This window comes from Myotis lucifugus, unplaced genomic scaffold (assembly GCF_000147115.1).
Source record: "Myotis lucifugus unplaced genomic scaffold, Myoluc2.0 scaffold_3, whole genome shotgun sequence".
NCBI classification, from domain to species: domain Eukaryota; kingdom Metazoa; phylum Chordata; class Mammalia; order Chiroptera; family Vespertilionidae; genus Myotis; species Myotis lucifugus.
This window is the reverse complement of record NW_005871051.1, coordinates 12345220-12362865: the sequence shown is the minus strand read 5'-3', so window position 1 is coordinate 12362865 and position 17646 is coordinate 12345220. Positions and strand designations below refer to the sequence as shown.

The 17646-nt window shown below is 34.4% G+C and overlaps 1 protein-coding gene across 6 annotated transcripts in view; it reads left to right on the top strand.

Moving 5' to 3' along the window:
* Positions 1-17646, top strand: part of KANSL1L (KAT8 regulatory NSL complex subunit 1 like) — an 84918-nt gene that overhangs the window by 23498 nt on the left and 43774 nt on the right. For 2 of the 6 annotated variants that reach the window (XM_023760846.1, XM_023760866.1), the window contains exons 4-7: positions 1547-1744; positions 5091-5212; positions 7674-7717; positions 8472-8532. The exons of 1 other annotated variant lie outside the window; for it this stretch is intronic. In XM_023760846.1, the coding sequence (XP_023616614.1) occupies positions 1547-1744; positions 5091-5212; positions 7674-7717; positions 8472-8532 (425 nt within the window). The remainder of the gene's footprint in view (positions 1-1546; positions 1745-5090; positions 5213-7673; positions 7718-8471; positions 8533-17646) is intronic. 3 more of the 6 variants (XM_023760853.1, XM_023760848.1, XM_023760857.1) reach the window with 3 other exon arrangements.

The following is a 17646-nucleotide window of genomic DNA, read 5'->3' as shown; positions in this document are numbered from 1 at the left end:
AAATTTGGATCCTCTTTTTTTGGTAAGGTTACTAGCATTGTTGTAAATATAGATAAAAAGAATAATTTACTTTTTACTTTTACCAAACATCAAGGTGTAATATATTACTACAAAATTACAAAATGTATGTTTAATAGCATAACTGACCATGGTCATTGTAAAATTTTAGATTCTCTTAATTATAGTATAAACTAAAATTACTCATATATTGCATATTTTATACTACTAGAGGCCCGATGCACAAAATTCATGCAAGGGGCTTGGCCCTCGCAGCTGCGGTGGCTTGCCTCGGCCCTCACAGCCCCAGCTTTGTCCAGAGGGTTGTCCAGAAGGTCGTTTAGCTGTCCGGTCTATTTAGCATATTATGTTTTAATTATTATAGATAGGCAGTTTTCATCCTATGAATAGCATTTATAGATGATGCAAGCTGACCCACAGCAGTCATTTAATTTGTTCCATCTTGAAATACTGTACCTTATATTAATGTTTTAGTCTGTTTTTCATGACAAGAATATAATATTTTAGCCACATTAGGCATTTAATACCTTTTCAGCTAGTTTGTAGGGGCTTCTTGGTATCTTGCAAAAATCTACATCTACATATATATTGTATAAGAACATGTATTATTCTTTACAGGGGTAAAAGGGGTAGAAAGGGAAAAATTTTTGCAGTGAGAAATGATTATAAAATCATTAAGATCATATCTGTGCACTTCTTTTCATCCTTTCTTTCCTGTTTCCCTTGCCTCTGAGAGACCTTGGTGATAACAGTAGGAGTAAAGCAGCCAGGAAATGTGGGAGAAAGTTTAGCAAGCCATTCGAAGAAAAAGTACGTGCATGTGGCAGGAAGTGCAGAGAAAGCTAGATCCCTACATATTTTTGATTACTTACATTTCAGAAAATACTCCATCAAATTTGAAGACTTGTGTCTTTATTATTAACATATCTATCCTGTAAACAACAAGAGCTTTGATTGGCCTGGAGAGTACTTTTTCTCAATGGTGCAGTCCTGCCCAGGGTTGGTGACTGGCAGCCACAGGCTTGGGGCTTGTCCTTACAGGACTCTGAAAGGAGTTAATATAATAGATTGTTGTTTGGATGTTTATAAGTTTGGTATTTTAATTTATGAAATTCAGAGTACTCAAATATAAAACAAATGGAAATGCTAGTGACTAAAAATACAAGATTAAATCAGGAAATGTTCTAAATTTCAGTCTGAAATGTTCATATCCTGATTGTAAGCTTCTAACTTTATTCTAAATGTGTCATGCTTTTAATGTTAATAACTAAAACCAGTAGAAGACAAAAAAACTGCATGTGTATAATTTATGACAATATTTTATAAAGCCTGCTCCATCAGATGTACATGTTATTTGAACTACACATGTTTTAAATCAGCCAATTTTTTTAGAGTTAAACTACCAAGTGTGTATTTTCTGATTTCCAAGGGGTAATAAGAAGCATGGTTTCAAGTGTATTATAACATTAAGGTTAATTTAATAGTCAATTTTGTTTGCATTTAAACTCTTTAATTGATGTTTGACTAGGGGCTAGTGATCCTAGAAGAATGTCAACTTCCAAAAGACAATTTGAAAAAGCAAATACAATTTGCAGACCAAGCAACTGCATTAAATATTACAGGGAATCCTCAGATTCCCCAAGAGAGTCAAGATCCTTTACCAGAACAAGATTTTGAAATGTCACCAAGTAGCCCTACATTGCTTCTTCGCAACATAGAAAAACAGGTAAGTAATGAGAAGAGTACAGCGTGAGTGACATGAAAATAAATGTGTCTTCTTGGGATATGGGTTATTAAAGTTGGCAATCTGACATCTAGTAAAATGAAAATACTTAGTATATGACTAGCCTTTATTATAATATTGATGTAATTACAGTTATTTAAATATAATATAAGGCAGGGGTGGGCAACCTTTTTGTGAGTGCATGCCAAAACCAGCAAAATCTCTGACTCAAAATTCTTCTGCGTGCCAACCCTAATTTTTTGAGAACATGTTACGCCTACTTGATATCTTTTAAGGTGTATGTCTGTGAAGAACCTTGAAGAAATAATAAAATTCATTCGAGCGACAAAAACACAGTATATGATGATGAAAAATACATTTATTTTTTAATGTATACATGTACACTGATAGTCCGACAGAAAACTTTAAGACTCCGTTTGATATTATCAGTGGGACTTTTGCTGCTGCATCACTGATGACAGAGATTTTACATCAGGTTTATATTTCGTGACCTTCAGAGATATGCACGAGCTACTACTTTCATCCATCAGGCTACTCCTATTACGAGACTTGACAAAATTCATCACTGAGAACAAAGATTCACAAGCGTATGTGGATGAAACCAAAACACTGGTCGGATCTAGGAAGGCAGGGAGAGTTAAGGCAGAGGCATAGAAATTGCTCTTTCCCTCTCTCGTCAATCCATGTCTATGGTCTTTTAGATAACTTGTTATGTAAAATTATTTCTTTATCTAAGATGCACCTACACTGAATTTATCTGAAAAATAAAAAAGTTGATATTAAGAAAAAAATTGTAAATGGGAGATTATAAGAGAGGGTTTCGCGTGCCAGCAAAAGTTACTGCGTGCCAGGGATTACCCACCCCTGATATAAGGTATAAAATAAATATAAGGTACAATATAAGGTATTGATTAGTACATAGCCTTATGATGATCACTCATTTACACTCGGTTGGAAAATCTTTCTTCAAACAAAATTGCTTATCATTGGACTTTTTTCACAGGGACAGAACACTGGTACCACCTAATAGATCTGAATGGTTATTTGAATAATATATTGATAGAGATTTTTAGTGAAAGGTAAAATTGGAATATGGATTCTTTAATAAAAATGATTGTAAATAGAAAGTCGAGAAGTTCCTAATAAATTTTTACTATCCCAAATATGGACTCAGGCATATGAGATTTTATTGGCTGAAGTGGGATGGTTGTTAGAGTAAAAACTAGGGGTTGGTTGTAATGTTGTTCTCTGGGCCAATTAACGGACATACCTGACCAATGACTTCCAATAGCTTACAGTATTTTAGATTATATTTTTGGAAGTGGATAAAGAGAAGAGTGTATCAGTGTTTCAGACTGGAAAATAGATACTCTATACATTTATTTTTCATGAATAAATTTGTAAATTCTTGATCACTGGATAAAGAATCTCTGTATTGGTGATTTTGAAAATGAGCTTTAATCTAAAAAGAATAATAATTTTTAAAATAAAGGCATTAGGTATGTATTATTTATTAAGAAATTAAATGGTGAAAACATTTGTTTTTTTAATAAAAGATTTTTGAATTAAAATTTTAGATTTAGTTTTATCATATTCTTTAGTCTCATTTCTAACAGCACATTATTAGTTTCATACAAATGAAGTTTCAAAATAATGTCACATATCCCTTTATTTTATAATAGCATATCTTATAATTAATAAAATGATGAAATAGGTCAATGTATTTTTTAAAATGTAGTCACATGATGTTAAGTCAGAAAACCAGGTCTTAGAAAATTGATGTGGCATGATTAATTAAAAAGGTGTGTGTGTACACATGTGTGTGTGTGTGTGTGTGTGTGTGTGTGTATATATATATATATATATATATATATATATATATACAGGTAGGCCCATACAAATGCTCATGTATGTTCAAAAATTTAATGTAGATGTACGGAGATAGATAGATAGATAGATAGATAGATAGATAGATATTAGCAATGGTTTTCTCTGTGAAATATGATTACAGGTGATTTTCTTTTCCTAGTAAATCTACCTGTACTTTCTTTTTTTCTATAATGAACACATTACGTATGTAATGAAAATAGTTGCCATTCTTTTATAGAAATGTACTATTCCCAGTGATGTGGTCTAAGTTTATTCTAATTGTTTTAGATTATTGTTTTGAGAATGATTTAATATTTATTACACATTATAAATATATTACATATATTTAAGTTTCGGATGAGGAGCAATAAAAATTTTGATACCCCCAAAATGATATTTTTTAATTAGAAAAAATATTAAGAAGCAGTTGTGGCATGAAATTAAAACCTGAATTTGAATCACAGCTTCATTTCTTACCAACTTTATAATCCTTGGTCAGGCAGCTTAAACTATTTTACTACATATAACATCAATTACAGATGAGGAATTTGTTTCAATTTCCTCATCTGTAATTGATGTTATATGTAGTAAAATTATATTATCTACTTTATAGGTTAGTTGTAACGATTAGAAATATTCTTGTGCCTAGTATAGTGTCTGGCATATACTACACATTTAATAAATCATAGCTATGATTGTTATTAATTTGGCCAGCTCAAACTATTATATAGATTCTGTTACCTGAATTCAAATGTTTTAGAAGACAGGATAAGTAGATAAAGAAACTGTAAAGAAAAAAGGACATGAAAAAGGAGTAGTACTTTAAAATGTAAATTTACTTATATGAAATACAGTATCAGTAGTGGTCTAATCATCTTTGTAGTTTAGAATACATATAATAGGGATGGGCAAAAGTAGGTTTACAGTCGATTCTATAGAAAATAATACAATAATCTATATAATAAAAGCCTAAGCGACCATTACGGCAGAACAACCAGAATGACCGGTCGCTATGATGCACACTGAACACAAGGGGGCAGACACTCAACGCAGTAGCTGCTCCCTGGTGGTCATTGTGCTCCCAAAGGGAAGTGCTGCTCATCCAGGCTCATGGCTAGCGAGCGCAGTGGTGGTGGCAGGAGCCTCTCCCACCTCCACAGCAGCGCTAAGGGGCAGTGAGCAAAGCGGTAAGGAGCAAGGGGTCCTAGACTATGAGAGGGAGCAGGCCGGGTTGAAGCCCCCACCCCCAGTACACAAATTTTGTGCACCAGGCCTCTAGTTATAAATAATAATACAAGAATAAACTGTTTTATATACTCACAACTGTAAATCTACTTTTGCCTGTCTCTATATTTACCAAAAACATATACTTGTTTCATGAGAAGTTAAACATTTAATAGACACGGAAGACCTGAGATTTAACTCACTTCTTGCTTAGCAGTTGACTGTTTTCTTGCAGAGTGCACAGCTGACTGAGATCATCAACAGTTTGATAGCCCCTCTCAACATGTCCCCAACTTCATCACCCCTCCCCTCCAAGTCCTGTAGCCATAAATGTCTGGCTAATGGCATTTCCAGGAGGTAAGTAACAACGAGATCGTTTTGCTTCTAAGTTTGGCTTTGCTTGTTTAATTTTTAAGTATTTCAGCTGCTTTTTTTCCTTACTTAAGCACTATGAGAGTTCAATGAATAAACCATGGGTACGTTTTTGGACAACATCAAACTTATATAAGTAGGGTAACTACGAGCCTGAGAATAATGGAGACAGCTTTTCAGGAAGTTTTATGATATTTGTAAAAAAAGAAAAACAGTTTTACTGTTTGCTACAGATTACTGTTTTATTTAATACATTTTCAGTCATTTTGTGTCTTGGTGTTATAAGGTAAATTTTTTCTGGATATAATTAATATGATCCTATAATCATTAAATAAGCAATTTATTATGTTATATCTAATATATATATATATTGAATCCTAATCCTTTTTTGGGAACAGGATTTGTTCTCTTTTATTTTGCTTGCTTTTCTCTGAGTTTTTCCTTTCAGAGATGCAATTAGAATTAAAGATGTTAATAGAATATAATTTTGTGGCTGCCTCTAATTTTTCTCCAATAAAATTGTAATGTACTATAGAGGACTAAGTGTGTATGTAATTATGTGATTTATTATTAAAAATTTTAAATATAGCTTGAAAGCAAAATGTATACGATTGTGAAAATTATGCTAAGTAGTCATCTCATTCTTAATGAGATAGTTGGATATAAACCAAGTCTTAAAATAAAAATGCTGTTATTTGATTTTTAGTTTGAACTTGTTATTTTGAAAGTTTAATTTTTAATACTTTTACAGTTTTATTTATGCTGGGTCATTTAGCCATTGTTTTGTTAAAGAAACAGTTCTTTTTTACTAGTTTTGCTTTATTATTATTTTTTTACTTTATATTTATTCCTTGTATCACTGATGATTCACTTTGTAAGTTAAGATTCTCACATGTTATAGATAGGACAATTCTGATATATTTATTTATGAGAACATATCTTAATTAAGAAATTATAATTAAGAGTTGAGCCATTAACACCATCAAATTGATGTATGTGCATTGTGATTTTAGGCTACCCATTTTAGGTAATATTTTGTTTACCTAACTAGGTATTACATGCATACTTAGGTATGTGTGTGAGTGTGTGTATGTATTTTCATTTTAGTGTACTTGCCTGAATATTTGGTCATTCATTCACAGAGTATTTATTGTATAACTATTTGGTGTATGCCATATAGTCAAAGTCCTAGGGATACAAAGATGAAGACGAAGTCACCACTTTTAAAGAACTTGTAGTGAACTGTGTAATTTTTTAAAATATCATATAATGATAATGGAATTACATGCAGTTGTCTTCCTATTGATTTTTAATAGCTGTCATAGTTGAAAAAGATACCTAGTAAAGGTACATACATCCAAATGAAAGAAATGTAACATTGGCTGTGTTTACTAAATCTTACTTTTTCAATCCTGTCTAATAGTTCAAAGGTTCTTGTTGAAACCAGGCAGTAATTGCCATTTTTCCTGCTGTCAAATAGTTGTTCCTGTAAAGTATTTGGAAGGTTTATTTTTGAAAGTTTGTAACAGGTTCAAACTTACTAAAATTCTTTGTTTGATAGATTTAAAAGTAGATAAAAATTTGTTTTCTACCTCTTTGAAGTATGCTAATATGTGTTTTAATTAATCTTCTTAATTTTACTAACTTATTAATTTATTTTTGGCAACAATCAACACTTTTTTCAAAATACTTTCTATATAACAAATTTCTTTCAAAAAGCATTTGTTTTCACATTTTTAATCAAAATATTGTATTTCCCTTCAAAGAAAGATTGTTTTATTCTCTAACATTTGCTAGAAAATATAATATAGCTACTTTTTATCAAAGAGAAAGTGAGCAGATTTTAAATGCTTTGCTGCCAGATAACCAGCAAACTGCTGTGTGAAGCAAAAGATTTGGGAAATACTCCTGGTCTCATTAAAGTTTCTGTAAAAATTCTACATGACAATATCTGCCATAAAATATATTCCATAAAACCAACATAGAAACTGGAATATATTGCAGATAAGAGAGTAATGACTCTAAATGAAAAGTGGTAAATTTTGAGACTATGCGGTAGTTGTGTTAGATGCCAAAGAAATGTCCTGAAATGTATCATAGTTTACTCCGTTATAAATTGGATGTGCAAGGTCAAGTCATGTATTTTTCTTTAAAGGTGGAAGAAATGTAACTTTATTAAAATAAAGGGAAGGGAAAGAGCTAGAGATGGGGAATGTAGAACTACATATCACCAACTTATGATGGAGGGACCTTATGACGGAAGGAAATACATGTTCTTAAGAGTGGCGTGAGAGAGATTAAGAGGGGTGTAGATGCAGTTGTCTATAAAGTGATTGTAGCCAAATTAAGAGTGGGAAATGGAGTTGGAGGAGTTAGGTAAAGATATGGATAGACATTAACAAATAAGACATTGCTCCTTCTTTTTGTCCTCCCCCTCTTATTGTAGCATGAGCAGCGCATCCCTGGAAAAGGATATTATGTGGTTTTTAGGTGTGTTTTTTTTAAACCCCTTAACAATATTTTAAAAAGTACTTAATTGATATTGGTAAAACTAGTTAAGAATTTAAAATTGTATCCTCTAATTCAACTTTTTATAAAATAAATGCTTAGTAGTGATATTCTACGAATTTAACGGATTATTTTACATTACTCTCATTTGAGGATATTACAGTAGTTTTGAAAATTAATGAAAGGTTATAGTCATATAGTAACTTATGAAAACTTTATTTAAAGGTATCTGTATTGAAGCAATGTGTAATTTATGTATTTATGAGCCTTTTGACCCTGTGACTAATGTCAAATTGAGGCATAGTTTTATTTCTTATATCTTGCTATTTTTCCAATATGTTGTTATTGTTTTCTTTGCATATAATTATATATGAAGTCAACATCTCTCATATTCAAAGATTTTCAAGAGTAAAGGCTCAGTATGTTTAATGTTATTCAGACTTGACACAAAGTGCTTTCTGAAGATGTCCCTATTAAGCATATAAATACTACTCATTTTATGTATATAAGTAAATGTGAAGGTAAGAAAATTCATCATTTGAATAAGAATTTTAAAACTTCTGGTAAAATGTATATAATATAACATTTACCATTGTAACCACTTTTAAATTTAGTGGCAGTAAGTACATTCATATTGTTGCACAGCAATCGCCATCATTCATCTCCAGAAACTTTTTCATCTTCCTAAACTGAAACACCCATTAAACAATAACTTCCCATTCTTCCTTCTTTCCAGTCCTTGGCAACCACCATTCTACTTTGTGTCTCTATGAATTTGACTACTCTAGGTACCTCATGTAAGTGAAATCTTACAGTATTTGTCCTTTTGTGACTGGCTTATTTCACTTAGTATAATGTTGTCAAGGTTAATGCATATTGTAGCATGTGTCAACATTCCCTTCCTTTTTTAAGGTTGAATAATAGGCTATTTTATGTTTAGACCATGTTTCATTTTTTCATTGATCCTTGCATGAACGTTCAGGTTGCTTCTACCTTTTGGCTATTGCTGATAATGCTGCTATGAATATGAACATGGGTATACAAACACTTGTATGAGTCCCTGCTTTTAATGTTTTGGATATATACCCAAAAGTAGAATTGCTGGATTGTATAATAGTATTTTATTGTTTATTTTGAAAATGAGAAATTAGTGAATGTTTTTAATGATATTTCTAAGCCACAAACTAAGAGAAAAACAAGCACCCAGAAAACTAAGTAAAGCACAGCAATCAAATTTTGTCTGAGGCCAAATTCTGACAAAATTTAGTTGAGGTTTTGTTAGCTCTGTGTGGAAAGAGAGAGAGAGAGAGAGAGAGAGAGAGAGAGAGAGAGAGAGAGAAATCAAAGCTAAATCCAGAAAAATCAAATGAAGTTTTAATAGTTTGTAGGGTGAGAGGAAGAGAAAGCCATGGCCTTATATATGGTAGGAAGAGGAGCTAGGACAACCCTCCTCCAGGGGCTACATCCTTACAGTAAATGTAATCAGAAGGTAAACTGTTTCCCCTTTTCCACTGCTTGGGTACCATTTGGTAGATTTGCCTTGGTGCTGAGCAGAGCAGAAGATAAAAGAAAAAGCATATATATTTTTTGAGATGGTCTGACCATGGTAGGGACTTTCACATGGAATTTTCATCAATGAGTCATCTAAGGAATCTCTAGTTTAAAATGGTTCTGGAATGGTTAATACTGTAAGATAGATGACAGGCAAATGCATATTCTCTCCGGAGGAAGGCACCTTCTTTCTTAGCCACAGGAAATTCTCAGGATTAATTTTTCAAGGTCAATGATTAGCATACAGTCAAACGTAATCAAGCATCTGAGGAGACAGAGCAATAAGAGTAGAATAAAGAGTAAACAACAGCAAAAAGAGTTCATAAAGTTTTCAGATTTTAGAATGATCAAACTGATTATTTAAAAAACAGTGTTTGTACTGATTTTAGAAATAGCCCTGACCGGTTTGGCTCAGTGGATAGAGCATCGGCCTGCAGACTGAAAGGTCCCAGGTTCGATTCCGGCCAAGGGCATGTACCTTGGTTGCGGGCACATCCCCAGTAGGAGGTGTGCAAGAGGCAGCTGATCGATGTTTCTCTCTCATCGATGTTTCTAACTACCTATCCCTCTCTCTTCCTCTCTGTGAAAAATCAATAAAATATATTAAAAAAAAAAGAAATAAACGATAAACTTGAAAATATCTGCAGGAAAGAAACTATAAAAGTGACATAGCACATTTGAAAAAGGTCCAAATAAAATGTCTAAAAAATATTGAAATTAAAAACTAAGTTTGTAGCAATGACACATTGAAGAGAGAATGTTTAACGAAGATAGATTAGAAGACAAATTCCAGAATGTAGGAAAAGAAACAAAACAATGGAAAGCACAGAGTTATTTAAAAATTGTGGAGACCAGAGAAACCAAGATGGCAGCATAGGTAAACACCGGAGATTGCTGCCTCGCACAACCACTTCGAAAATACAACTAAAAGACGGAACGGACATCATCCAGAACCACAGGAAGGCTGGCTGAGTGGAAATTCTACAACTAGAAAGAAAGAGAAAAGCATACCGAGGCTCAGAGGAGGCACAGTGTGGAGGTGAAATACTAAGGTGCGGAGGTGCGTGCGGAGCGGGCTGGCGGCTGAGGTTGCGGTTGTCGTTTTCAATCGGGAGGGAGTCTCAGGCTCTGAGCTCCAGTTCTGGGTGAGTCTCTAGGGACCCAGACTCATACGGGAGAAGCGGGACTGTCTGGCATCGGTCAGAACCCAAGGGCAGCTTTCTCTCCTAGGGGCTTGCAGCGATTAATGGGACACTGAGAAGCAGAGTTTCTGAGGGCAAGACTGAGAGCAGCCATAATTGCTAACCCCGCCCTGTTGATCCCCTGGGACCCGCCCCACCCAAGCCCTACAGGGAGACTTTTGCTGGATAGCCTCAGGCAAAGGCTAGGTTAGCACCTCCCTAGAGATCCAGGAGCCAGGAAGCCCAGAGGTCAGAGTGGGACCACCCAGTTTGCAGCTCCATGGAACCATAAAAGACACACTCAGGGGGCCAACTCAGTGAGCACCAAAGCCCCATCGAAGCAAGTCTAGCCCCAGAGGGGTGTCTCCAGCACAGAAGTTCTCCCACTGCAGACACAGCTAATTCTCACAGCCAATTGGCCTGGAGGTCAATTCCTCCCAGTGATAACTACAACAATCAAGGCTTAATTACAACAAGACTGTGCACAAAGCTCACAAGGGGGTGCACCAAGAGGGTCTACCTCAGGTAATTGGGACACTTAGCACAGAACGGCACTCTATCGACACAGCGAAGCATAAAAAATGCCGAGACAAAGAAACAGGACAAAAACGACAGAATTGGAGGAAAGCAAACTGCTGGATATAGAGTTCAAAACCACACTTTTAAGGTCTTTAAAGAACTGTCTAGAAGCCGCCGATAAATGTAGTGAGATCTTCAAGAAGACTGGTGAGACCGCCGATAAATGTAGTGAGATCTTCAAGAAGACTGGTGAAACCCTCAATGTTGTAATAAAGAACCAACTAGAAATTAAGCATACACTGACTGAAATAAAGAATATTATACAGACTCCCAACAGCAGACCAGAGGATTGCAAGAATCAAGTCAAAGATTTGAAATGCGAAGAAGCAAAAAACACCCAACCGGAGAAGCAAAATGAAAAAAGAATCCGAAAATACGAAGATAGTGTAAGGAGCCTCTGGGGCAGCTTCAAGCGTACCAACATCCGAATTATAGGGGTGCCAGAAGAAGAGAGAGAGCAAGATATTGAAAACCTATTGGAAGAAATAATGACAGAAAACTTCCCCTACCTGGTGAAAGAAATAGACTTACAAGTCCAGGAAGCGCATAGAACCCCAAACAAAAGGAATCCAAAGAGGACCACACCAAGACACATCATAATTAAAATTCCAAGAGCAAAAGGCAAAGAGAGAATCCTAAAAGCAGCAAGAGAAAGAAAATCAGTTACTTACAAGGGAATACCCATACGACTGTCAGCTGATTTCTCAACAGAAACTTTGCAGGCCAGAAGGGAGTGGCAACAAATATTCAAAGTGATGAATACCAAGAACCTACAACCAAGATTACTTTATCCAGCAAAGCTACCATTCAGAAGTGAAGGCCAGATAAAGAGCTTCACAGATAAGAAAAAGCTAAAGGAGTTCATCACCACCAAACCGGTATTATATGAAATGCTGAAAGGTATCCTTTAAGAAGAGGAAGAAGAAGAAAAAGGTAAAGATACAAATTATGAACAACAAATACACATCTATCAACAAGTGAATCTAAAAATCAAGTGAATAATCTGATGAACAGTATGAACTGGTGATTGTAATAGAATCAGGGACATAGAATGGGAATGGACTGACTATTCTCGGGGGGGGGGGGCGGGAAGGGATGTGGGGGGTGAGGGAAGAGATTGGACAATAATCGTGCACCTATGGATTAGGACAGTGGGTGGGGAGTGAGGCCGGTGGGTGGGGTGGGAACTGGGTGGAGGGGAGTTATGGTGGGAAAAAAGACTAACTAATGTAATAATCTGAACAATAAAGATTTAATTAAAAAAAAATTGTGGAGACCACATTGAGCAGGTCTAATATGAGACTTAATTTGAGACCTGGAAGATGATATAGAGAATGAAGCAGGAGCAATATTTAAATAGGTACTGGCTGAAAAATTACCTGATTTAATGAAAGACACCAAATTCAGGAAGCCAGGACAAATAAGAAATCTACCCCTAAAAATATAGAGAAAATCTGAGAGAAAGAAAAAAAAAAAGAAGAAGAAGAAAGACCCAGGGAACATCTAAAAGCAACAGTGGAGGTCTTGGAGGAGAAAGACAATGCCTTGATTAAAGCCACGATTCAACTGACAGCTGACTTCTCAAGAGTAATAATTGGAGTCAGAGTGGAATGGTATCTTCCATGTGTTGAAAGAAAATAACTGTTTACCTAGAAAATCTGTATCTAGAGAAAACATCTTTGAAGTCTGAGTGTGAAGTACAAATGTTTTCAGATAAATCAAAACTGAGTTTGTCACTAGTAGATTCTAGTTATTAATTGATAACGATAAAGGATGTGCTTCAGGCCATAGAAAGTGATGATCCTCTATAGGTCATTGAGCTGAAAGAACAAATAAAATGTAAATAACTGAGTGGGTATATGTAAACAAATAGTAAAATATGTCTAATGGAGTTTTTTAAAAAGTCTATAGTAACAATAGCATATTGGTCAGGAGGAAGGTAAATATAAATTGTTCTCAGGTCCTTGAATTATTCAGGAGGCTGGTAAAAGTATGAATTTAACTTTTGATGAGGTCCATATGGGGGAGGAGGCTTCTTAAGTGCTGATAATGTTTCATTTCTTGACCTGAGTAGTGTTTATGGCAGAGTAGACAAGTAGGTGATGTTTCATATTTACAAGTTAAACATAAAATAAATGTTTTATGCACTTATCTATAGGTACCTTATATTTCACAATAAAAAGTTAAGAAAATGAGGGTACAAATCATATACTTCCAAAAGAATAACTAGAGCCCAGCCAGTGTTGCTCAGTGGTTGAGTGTCAAACCAGGAACCAAGAGGTCATGGTTCGATTCCTGGTCAGGTCACATGCCCTGATTGTGGGCCCGATCCCCAGTAGAGGATGTCCAGGAGGCAGTTGATCAATGATGTTCCTCTCTTGATGTTTTTATCTCTATCCCTCTCCCTTCCTCTCTCTTTGGAAATCAATTTTTAAAAGAAGGATAACTAGAAAATACAATGGTCATCATAATTTTGAAAATACATTTAAATGACATTATTCATGCTAATCCTGTGATCATATTGTTAAAATTAGGAAGTTGCAGACTGTTTGTAGATATAGACAAAAGGTATATTTAAAAGTAACAGGAGCCCTTGCCAGTTTGGCTCAGTGGATAGAGTGTCAGCCTTCGTACTGAGGGGTCCCAGGTTCGATTCCAGTCAAGGGCACATGCCCGGGTTACGGGCTCGATTCCCAGTGTAGGGTGTGCAGGAGGCAGCCAATTGATGATTCTCTGTCATCATTGATGTTTCTATCTCTCTCTCCCTCTCCCTTCCTCCATGAAATCAATAAAAATGTTAAAAAAATAAAAGTAACAGGAAATTTAGTAATTTACTATGATAAATATATATTTGCTTTATGTGTTCTTAAAGTCTTGTGGTATCTAAATATTTATAGTCTCTTCCAAAGGTTTTATAAAGTCTTAACCAACATTTGACAGTCATTTAGTCTCCCTCTAACCCAGTTTCTACAGTCATATTATTTTAAAAGGTACATGTTAGATCTATTAAAATATAGTTTATTACTCAACAGATCACTAAGAGTTAACACTTGGGTTGCGGGTGAATTTCCCGCCAAAATATAAGATGGCGCGTTAAAATGCCTATATCTTTTGAAGTATGGGTTCGATTGAAATGAAATATTTGGTAATACGCAGTTACAATCGGCCCGAGTTTACACGTTTCCCGCACTCCACCGCAAATCTATATGAACCGAGTTTAAGACGGCTCCCGCGGAGTACGCGCAATTCACGCGAGCCGACTTAACTCGTTTCCCGCAACCCAAGTGTTTATCATACAGTAAACATACAGTATATGGTTCTGTGAGAAGTAAATGAGATAATATATGTATCTTAGAACAATGCTTGGTACAGAAGAAACAGCTTAATAATATTAGCCATTGATATTTTTACATAATGACATAATGTATGTAATAATTGTAGATACAATCTGTTATTTCTTTCCTTGGGCAGCATACTAGTCATTGATTTAGAACTATAGTTACTTTTTTAAAAAAGTGCTTCAAAGTGGCTTGAGTTAGGATAAAGATTTGGGGTCCTATAAAGATTTATAGGCCAGCTATTACTAAAGACATTCATTATACAAGTATTGGGAGTCACATCTCTTGGGAAGATATAAAGTTGCTATCCTTTGGTCTGCTTAGTTTGTATGGGATACTGTAACTTACACTGTTAGGTTTTATTCTCATATTACCTAAAACATACCTTCTGAAAAAACCATCTTGGGGTATTTAATCTCTTACTCCTCACCCCCCCCCCAAGTTTTAATGTTTGTTTATTCTTATTCAATTATAGTGTTTTTTAAAATAATTTAGTAGCTTTAGAGTAACTGGTGGTTATGGGAGTACACATTTTACATATTCTTTTTGTTTTAGACATTTTGTGACCTTGGGCAAGTCATTCATTTCTTTACACCTCACTTCTTTATCTTTAAATTTACTGGGACACAAATATTTTCTAAAATAGCTTCTAGTGCTAATATTCTTCAAGTAAATGTTTATTTTTGAGGAATTCCCTTTTTTTCAAACACATGAAAAATAAAAACATAAAAGTTTCAATACAGTCTAAAATGTATATATTTTTATAACACCACTATTATGCTTTGCTTTGGGCATAATAATTTTATGTTAGCTTAACTCAAGAAATTTAGTAAATAGAAATTACCCAACATGTGTTAGTAACCTAGAAGGTATTATGGAAAAAGGTACCCAAGACAGTAGGAGGAATGATGACTCTACCCAGGTGCCAAAAACTTTAAAATAAACCATTTGGGAAGAATTGTTTTAATAAAATTTATTACACATTGCCTTTCTTGGATGATACTGAACTAATTCCATTTTTTGGTAACTCAGGCTCATCACTATGACCACATCCTCAGGGGCTATTAATAGTTGTATATCTGTAAAATAATTCACTTAATAGTTAACAAATACCTACTGAGCAACTTCAGTGCATCAGGCATTGGATTGGGCACAGCAGATATATATACCATTTTTGCGATGTTTGAACAAAAAAATGTGGTCTCTGTCCTCGTGGAATAGAGTCTAGTTTGTAGGAGAAAATGATATCAACCGAATAATTGCACAAATAAATGTAATTTTATAGCCTGATAAAGTGCTATGAAGAAAACGCACCATTAAGAATATCACTTTGGAATCAGTTCTAAGATTAATCCCAGCTCTGCCACTTGGTAGCATTGTGATTTTAGGCAACTTTATGTCACAGTTGAAATGAGAACAGTCTGCATCCTGGCTCCTTATGAGGATCAAGTGAAATAAGTGTGATATTTTATTTTTTAAACTTGTTTATTATCTGTCTTCCTGGATGAAAAAGTAAACTCCATAAGAGTAGGACTTTTTTGTTTATCTGTCTTATTACCTGCTATTTTCCTAGCAGTAAGAGTCACATCATGAGCATGAATACATATTTGTTGAATGAATGAAATGTCTTTCAAGATTTTTTGCAGGTAATAAGCATTCCATATTTCTTTCTTTTTCCACATTTTAGTTGTTGCTCTCAGGGCTGTTTCCTGCAGTCCTGCTTCCTCTCATCTAATTTAACTCTGGATTAGAAAGTCAGATGACCAAAATGGTAGATGCATCTGTACTGTAGTAAGAGACATTCTCTAGTAAGAGAGAAGGCCTCAGCACAGCAACAGGAGTGAGCTTTCATGCATGAGCTTACTGAGATCTTTTTAGTTTATTTAACAGACTTTTGCTATTTCAGCTGTATTCTGTATACTTGGATTGCCAGATAAATACTCTTATAAGTGCAGATCTTTTAATAAATATATGTATATCCTAGCTTTATATCACATTTTGTTGTGGTTTTTATTTATAAGTAGGTTAGAAGAAATTTAAACTGTGAATTTTTAAAGTTTAGCCACCTATTCTGTATATTTTTTTAGTGAACCACATAGAACTGCCTGTATAATATAATTTTAAAAAGTATTTAAGGTCAGTTTTTAAATATTTTAATGATGCTTTCTCACAATCGCTACAGCAAATTCTCTTGGTTAATTATTTTCCAGGGCACCTGTTTGTCCACTTGTTAGTCATTGATTCCCAGCCCCCATTTCTCATTTAGCGGCAGTATCTGCCAGAGTCAGAATTGTTGTTTTTGGCTTTGTTAATCTTGGCAGCAGGGTCTGAGATGAGTCACCAGGAACTGAGCAACTGAAAATATTGAGTCTTCATACAAATGAAGCATTACATTTTACTATCATAGAGATAGTTATTGGTTTTTAGATCTCAGACTCTAAAATGAAAATAAAATGTTGTAAATGGATCCTTGTTTACCCTATGGGGTATTATCTCAGAGAAAGTGAATTTCTATTTGAAATAATGTCTAGTTTTTTATTGTTGCTGCTGCTGTTTGTTTTGCTTTAATGAGTCCCAGAATATGATATGAAATTAAATTTTAGTGAATCACTGCCATGCTATTTATTTCCACTAATGGCAATTACCGCACGAAATGCAGACATCCTTTCTAATTGGGTATCCTAATTGAAAAACTGCAGTTAAACTGGCAAACTAATCACATATAAAGTAATTCTTTTACCCTCGTACTATTTTATAGTCACTTCTCAGTTATGAGAAAACATTTGTTAACAGCCCATTCCAGGTTGAAATTTTCAACATAATTTTAGGTGCATATGAATGACATTAGTGATTGTATTAGAGATGTACAGAACATCAGTAAGAAAACAAAACATCCCCTGCTGTATTTTTAAAGTAATGGCAGTAGGAAAAAATTGCTTTCCTCTGTTTACCTCTATTAATATAAGTCTAAAACCCAATGCTATAGGGAATGTTTAAATAAATGTATATAGGGAATGTTATATAACCACTGGATGGAATGTCATGTAACTATTAAAAAATTATGTGTATAGGAAGTATGTAACATATGCAAAAATGCTTATTTTTAATGTTGAGCATCTTTTTATAAATTGGTTGGCCATTTGTATGTCTTCTTGGGAAAAGTGTTCAGGTCTCCTGCCCATTTTTTAATTGGATTGTTTGGGGTTTTTTTGGTGTTGAGTTATATGAGTTCTTTATATATATTTGGATATCATCCACTTAT